This window comes from Amaranthus tricolor, chromosome 3 (genome assembly GCF_026212465.1).
Source record: "Amaranthus tricolor cultivar Red isolate AtriRed21 chromosome 3, ASM2621246v1, whole genome shotgun sequence".
Taxonomy (NCBI): domain Eukaryota; kingdom Viridiplantae; phylum Streptophyta; class Magnoliopsida; order Caryophyllales; family Amaranthaceae; genus Amaranthus; species Amaranthus tricolor.
In genome coordinates this window covers 6,175,426-6,182,460 of record NC_080049.1, presented here as the reverse complement: position 1 = coordinate 6,182,460, position 7,035 = coordinate 6,175,426, and the positions used below count along the sequence as shown (strand labels likewise).

Below are 7,035 nucleotides of genomic sequence, written 5' to 3'. Positions count from 1 at the left end.
AAAAAAAAATTGGATTCGGCACAGTCGCACGTTTTGTGCGACTGTGCCGAATCCAAATTTTTTTTTTTTTTTTTTAATTTTTGAAAGAATTTGTTGTTAGTTAATGTTATTTAGTAAATGTTGTAATAATATGTATTATGATAATGTTGTTGTAAGAAGTAGTTATTGATTTACGTATTCGAAAAAGAAAAAAAAAATAATAATTGAAACCGGTCGCACGAACCGGTCGCACAAAATGTGCGACCGGTTCGTGCGACCGGTTTTTCAATTTTTTTTTTTATTGTAATGAATTTGTTTAGTGTAATTAATTTATTAAATTTGAGTTGTTTAAATATTTATGAATATAATAATTGTTTAATTGTTTGTAAATGTGAAATATTTTACGTGTTGCTTGTTTTTAATTTATTTGATTTTAAGTAATTTAAAATGTTATCTTAATTTAAATTATGAAAATTCTAGTAAATGGCTGGAAATCAAGGTAAAGGAAAAGGGTTTTTTAGAGGTTTATTAAGCGGCAATAGATCTAGGCCTACTTTACTGAGAGGTGATCCCCATGAGAGGGGGGTTACGGGATCTGCAAGGCGAGTAAGGCAAGAACAAGCGGCCATACATAGTCAGGCCCAACGTTCAAGTACCCTAGAGCAAGTGCGTAGTCGCTTTGAGCGCCAAAGTAGCCTACATAGTCATACGGTCGGCTCAGGTGACGATGATACTGATTACTACGAGTCTCTTAGTCGGGAAGAGTCTCTTGGTCAGGATGAGTCTGCATGTCATCCTATTGATTGGACGATCGTAAGAGGCCATGCTGTTAAGTTCAAGATTAGAGGGCAGGGCTCGAGTGGCACTTCTGATCAGGCAGGAGTAAGCCAGGCTGAGGATGCGGCTCCACGGGGGAGAAGGCGATCGCAGTCCACGGACACGGACTGGTTAATCACATCAGCCCAGCCCGGGGGCCCTGTTGATACTACTTTAATACCCAGCTACGGTGGGCACGTAGCAAAGGCTATATTTGAGGGATCGGAGCGCACCCCTCCGATTTTGGAATGTCGTGCTCGGAAGAAAACGTTGGATTCAATCATTAGACTTCAGGACATGTCTGATGAATTATACAGAGTGTTACCTGGTACTCCCCTTGGTCGTCTGCCGTATATAATGCACCAGCACATCGACAGTGCTCTCATTACGGCATTTGTGGAAAGGTGGCAGCCTGACACCAACACCTTCCACATGTCGTGGGGGGAGATGACCATAATGTTGCACGACGTGCAACGCATCTTGGGAATTGGCATTGACGGTTCACTTCCCGTGCAACCGTCTGATAATGAATGGCAGCTTGGCCTGGCCGGCCTTTTTGGTATGCCATTGTCGGAGCTGCGTGCGAAGGGGCACTTCACAAGCGGCAGCATTAATGTTGGTGCACTGTTGCAGCTATGCCACCGTTCTCAGTCTATGGATACTCAACGTACCGCCTACTACATGGCTATAGTAGGTTCCACGTTGCTCGTGGATAAGACTAGAGTCGGGATGCGTCCTCACCCTGTTGTTACTGTTACCGCTGATCAGGCTGATATTGCTTGGGGTGCAGTGACGCTTGCTCACATGTATCGCCAACTGGGTATGGCGACAAGGACTAGGTGCAAGACTATTGCTGGTTGCCTGACACTGTTGCAGACATGGATTTACGAGTACTTCCCAGCCTTCCGTCCCCATCCGCGTCAAGCTGACATGCCGAACAAGACAAGGGCAGAGATGTGGTCCCCGCCGAAGCCAATCCGCGAGCTGAGCAGACTGATAGACTGTAGGAGCATACTGGATGCCATGACAGAGGCACAGGTTTTGTACATGACTTCAAACTTAATTGTTTAACTTGTCAAGGGCAGAGATGTTATGTTGATTATGTATTATATTCATTGTGAGCAGGTGGAGTGGACTCCGTACTTGACTTATGATAGGTCTTTATTGAACGAGCACCCACGTACCTCGTATATCGGTGGTATCACCTGTTTCGATATCGTGGAGGTCTATTTGCCTGAGAGGACAGTGAGGCAGCTCGATTTTGCACAGGAGATTCCCCCGGCTCCGCTGAGACCTACCCAAGCTCTGCGACCAGCACAGGGCTCCTACTCAGTTACATTCGCTTCTTCTTGTATGTTTACGGAGATGTGGAGTAGGTTCCCTTACTGTGCCCGCGTAGTGGAGCAGGCACTGCGTCGCGCATCGGTTCCATCAGAGGCTGCCCCGGATTACGTGGACTGGTTTAGAGTGTCTTCCCACTGTTTTCTCATCCCAGGTGAAGGACCTGCTGCTGCGTTTGGTGCTGCGGATAACAGAGTCGAATATGTTAGTGTTCCTAATTATGTATTTTATTTTTATGTTTCATAACATGTATTGACTTTGCAATTGTCTGGTTTTACAGTTTGCTGCTGAATTTCCAACTCGACTTGCACCATTGCTCAGGATGCCAGCTATTGCTCAAATGACGCCTCGGGAAAGAGATGCTGCTGATATGTATTTAGAGGATCTTAGAGAGTTGTTTTCCGAATGGCAAGAGTGTAGAGGGCGCAGCCCCTAATAGACATTTACCTGTTTTGTAATGCATGAACAATTGTTGTATTTAATCTTTATGTATGAACAACTTTTTAATCGTTTGAACAATTGAATTATATATAAACACTATGGAGAATCTAAATTCACCGCGTCTCCGCGCGGTGTTATTATGTTGTTGTCGTTGTATGTTGCACATTCTACTCCAAAGTGATATCCTATTACGATATTGTCTTTCTAAATCTGCACATGAATTGTTAGCTGCTCTCCAATTTTGTTGGACTGGCGGCAGTGGAGATGAATCATCGTTCATTAAAAGCTGAACATAATGATTCCCGTTTACCCAAAGAATATGTATAAGTTTATTTACGCCATGCATTCCCCCTGTTCTTCTTAAAGGAAGCACTAAACAATTGTACATTGGATGACCATCCGCAGAGCCATAATACGCAATTGCTATGTTTAAAAATGTTGCTGCAGAATATAGTGTTGTCGCTTCCAACCAGTGAGCGTACGGAGCAGGTCCTTTATTGTGGGCACCAACTCTGAATATAGCTTCCTCCACCGAATCTGCTGATAAATATAAGCGTGCATAATGTTCTCTATGCGTTTCCATTTCCAAACTCATTGCACGTCGTAACAGAGGCCATGCTTCCTCACCCCCTAACTCTGTGGCGGCAATAGCTCTAAATCCACAATTACCGTCACCTATAACATCAATCCAATCAAACAGATATGGCGGAAGAATAAATGGAATGTGATCTGGCCACGGAAAAAGTGAAAAATCACGACCTGCTGCACCATCTGAAAAAATAACAATATATCATTACGCCAATATTGATATAAAACATATAAGATTAAATGAAAAGAAATAAGGGTACCTGATAAGTTGAAACTGAAGTTAATTCCAACTGACGATTGATGCGACCGGCTGCTTGATCTACCACTGGATCTCCCGCGTGATGATGATCTTGATCCGCGACCCCTTGAGGACGATCTATTGTACTCAAACGCACTTTTCTTTCTCCTCAAGGTTCTGCTTGTCATTGGTCTTCCTTTCCTCGGTGGACTTGCTTCGGGCTCAGGTATGTCGTCACCATCGGGGTGTAGCTCATGTTCAAGTACCTGAGAGACGCGTCGTAGTACTGAGGGGTCGGATTTTAAAACTTCATCCACCAATGATTGAAAGTACTCTCTATCATCGGCGTTTGCGTGCCATACTTCTTCGTTGGCGTCTTCTTCTGCATCTAAATACTTTAACGTTTTCCAAAACGGATGTATATCGTCCAAGTACAAAGCACCATTAGACCTGATAGACAAGTAACAGTAACAGTAACACGCGCATGGTAATCCGTGGGTTTTTTGAATGACACAACCGCATTTTTCTAAAAGACAACTGCCCAGGGTTAGCATCCGGTTGTGCTCCATCATCAATAGTTCCAAGGCAAATATAGAAACATGACGATACAACGGTCGTAGAAAATTTAGTCGCGACGTCCTTGAAATGGAATTCTTAGATTCCTCAAGAGCTTGTCTTATTTTTGATTGTTGATTCGTAATTTGTGCGTGCGCCCTTTTAAACAGCGTATCGAATGAGCTATTACCGCTACCCAAGTAGTACTTGAAGGAAGAGTGTTGAGTTTCAACTCTACTGGTAGTCTGGTTACCCAAGTGCAAACAATCATTCGTCCACGCACGCACAAATTTCTCTTTGTGAGGAATCCATGTTCCTGCCAAATATTGCACGACTCTCCGGTTCCTAGTCGACCAAGTGGACACAATCCCTTCCCATCTGTTTTCAAAATCGGCGATCGTCATACTGTTAACCAAGGGGTTCTATTTTGTTTGCCTGAATAACTGGCCCTGTTGATTTTTCTTGCCGCCACACAATTTATCGACCATGTTCTCCACGTCATTGCCAATATGCCATACGCATAATAGATGTCGTACATCTGCATTAAACATAAAGTTAAAATTAATTCAGAAATATATAATACATAGATCGACGATAATTAATAATTAAAACATGTTTACCTGGAAAGACAGCATGAATAGCTGCAGACAAACCCTCATCCCGATCCGTTACGATTACATCCGGCGTCTGGACTGTCCCGTAAATATCCCTCAACCTCTCCAACACCCAAGAATAAGACACAGCCGCCTCATCTCGCATCAAACATAATGCAACCAAGAAATTATGATTCGTTGGCGTCATTCCAATGATTTCGCAAAGGGGCCACTTTTGCTTATTCGTTTTGTACGTTGTGTCTATCAACACAACATGGGGCCACGAACGTAGCATCTGGATAGAAGTTGGATTCGCAATCAATAATCTAGTCAACTGATCCTCACTATCCAAGTCCCTCCAAACTACATAATTATGCTCCGTGGCCATATACAGACAGTGTTGAAGAGGAGTCCTACCATCCATCTCTTCTCTCCTGATTGACTGTCTCTCATTGTAAATTTGATTCATACTAGCATAAAAACGAGGAAAATTTCTTCTAATTGAAGACATTATAAATGCTGGTTGCATGTCAGTTGCACTTAGATCTCGTATGTGCTGCCTGATATCCACAGTCATCCTATTTACTCTTATTTGACCATCTATGTACATGAAGAACGGGTGGTTATGTATTCCTTTTTCACCAGGAAACACTCTAACCGTCCAAGGTCTTTCCTTTGGGTTACGACTAGTTCCTAAAATCATAAATTTACACCCACAACCCCTACTTTTGGAACCTGGTCGGGGAGCATTGTCTAAGTTATGCAAATCAACACTTCTTTTATCGTAACGGTGACATCTTAAGTACAGACTCACTCTAGAACGCCCTTCTTTTTTTTTATATGAAGCACGTGTAAATTGAAATCCAATTGTTAGTGCTATCTCATTAGCCCAAGTATGTAAATCATCTACAGAATCAAATTCTCTATCAGTAACAAATCTATCAGAATAATCTATATTATCTCCTAAATTTTCAAAGTCCTGCAAATAATAATTATAATAACATTATCATAATATATCAAAATAATAATAACTTAAAAAATAATTATTTCTACAAAATAATTATAATAAAATACCATTATTATAGCACAACAATAGATTAAAATAAAATAATTTAATTAAACAAAATAAATTTTATAATTCGAAATTAAAAAAAAAAATAAATAAATAGAAGTCGCACAAAACGTGCGACGCACAGTCGCACGTTTTGTGCGACTTCTATTTATTTTTTTTTTTTTTATTCAAATACAAAAAAAAAAAATATGAAGCAGTCGCACAAGCCAGTCGCACAAAACGTGCGACTCCCAGTCGCACGTTTTGTGCGACTGGTTTGTGCGACTTCTTTCCTATTTTTTTTTTTTTGCAAAAATCGAACCGATTAATTACTTACCGGATCGTTATCATGCACGTCTTGGTATGCCATTGATGTTCGATCTAGAGTTCTAGCTTGTTTAACTTTACGTATTGTTTTTAGAGAGTTTTTAGAGAGAAGGTATCGTGTTTGAATTCGAATATACTACCATAAAGCCTCTGAAAATTCAATATATATATAATTCCGATAATAATGTTATTATGCGATAACAATGTTATTAAGTGCCATTTACATTTCTTAAACATTTTTTAACTTAAGTGGCATTTTTGTAATTTTTTTTAATCTAGGGGTAATATGGTAATTTTGTTAGAAGGGGGTGGCGATAATATGAAAAAGGTGGCGACAAATAATAATTCCCTTAAATTTTAGGGTGACCGGAGTTCCGGGCTGTGGAACGGGCCCAAAGGACAATAATAGTAAGGTCTAAAGATGAGTCATGAGACAACAGGGAAGAAATAAATAGAGTGCAAGACAGTTAAGATAAAAGAAGGTGATCACATCAGAAAATGTTCCCCAATACCACTCATTTGTCTCTACTAAACAACAAATTCTGTTTCGTTAAATGTTTTTCTAGACAGCTTCTGATCCGCTCTCAGTCTCGGCCCGCCTAAGAAAGAGACCCAACTCTTGGCACTTATTTGAATTTTTTTTTATCTCCAAATTTAAAGTGTTTTATATTTCCACCATTACCACATTTCTTTTTGACGTAATTTAATATATATTTAGATATTAAATATTTTATTTTGACTAAACGAAAAATTATAAAAAATTATATAATAAAAAGTTAAAATTTTAATTAAAATAAAATAAAAATTTAATATAACTATGTTATTTCTAATACTTGAGTTGTGATTGCCGAAATAAAATTAAAAATGAATAGAGTTATTATTCAAATGTAGCAAGTTATATAGAACACAGGAATTACTTTCTATCCCATTCAAATTGTGATATCACGCAAATTTATACTTTCTTTGTTTCATATTACTTGTACCAAATTAACTTTTACACTATTCATCCTTCTACGATAATTTACATATTTCAGCTATTATACGAGAAAAAAAATAGTCATGTGTAATCTTGTTTTATTCGTCCCGTCACATATTTTCATAATATC

The 7,035-nt window shown here is 39.6% G+C and overlaps 1 protein-coding gene across 1 annotated transcript; it reads right to left on the bottom strand.

The window, feature by feature from the left end:
* Positions 1 to 4,362: 4,362 nt before the first annotated feature.
* LOC130807269 (protein FAR-RED ELONGATED HYPOCOTYL 3-like) lies at positions 4,363 to 4,980 on the bottom strand. The gene is made up of 2 exons (XM_057672424.1): positions 4,579 to 4,980; positions 4,363 to 4,496 (listed from the first exon to the last, which is right to left on the bottom strand). Exons 1-2 carry the CDS (start codon positions 4,973 to 4,975, stop codon positions 4,381 to 4,383), a joined length of 513 nt encoding a protein of 170 aa, XP_057528407.1. The 5' UTR covers positions 4,976 to 4,980; the 3' UTR covers positions 4,363 to 4,380.
* Positions 4,981 to 7,035: the final 2,055 nt, after the last annotated feature.

What these genes read in the sequence shown, in the direction of transcription:
- LOC130807269 (XM_057672424.1), bottom strand. Translation starts at nt 4,975, where the DNA reads ATGGATGGTAGGACTCCTCTTCAACACTGTCTGTATATGGCCACGGAG. An exon ending in TATTCATGCTGTCTTTCCAG is followed by an intron (nt 4,497 to 4,578) that starts GTAAACATGTTT and finishes TGTTTAATGCAG; the next exon opens with ATGTACGACATCTATTATGC.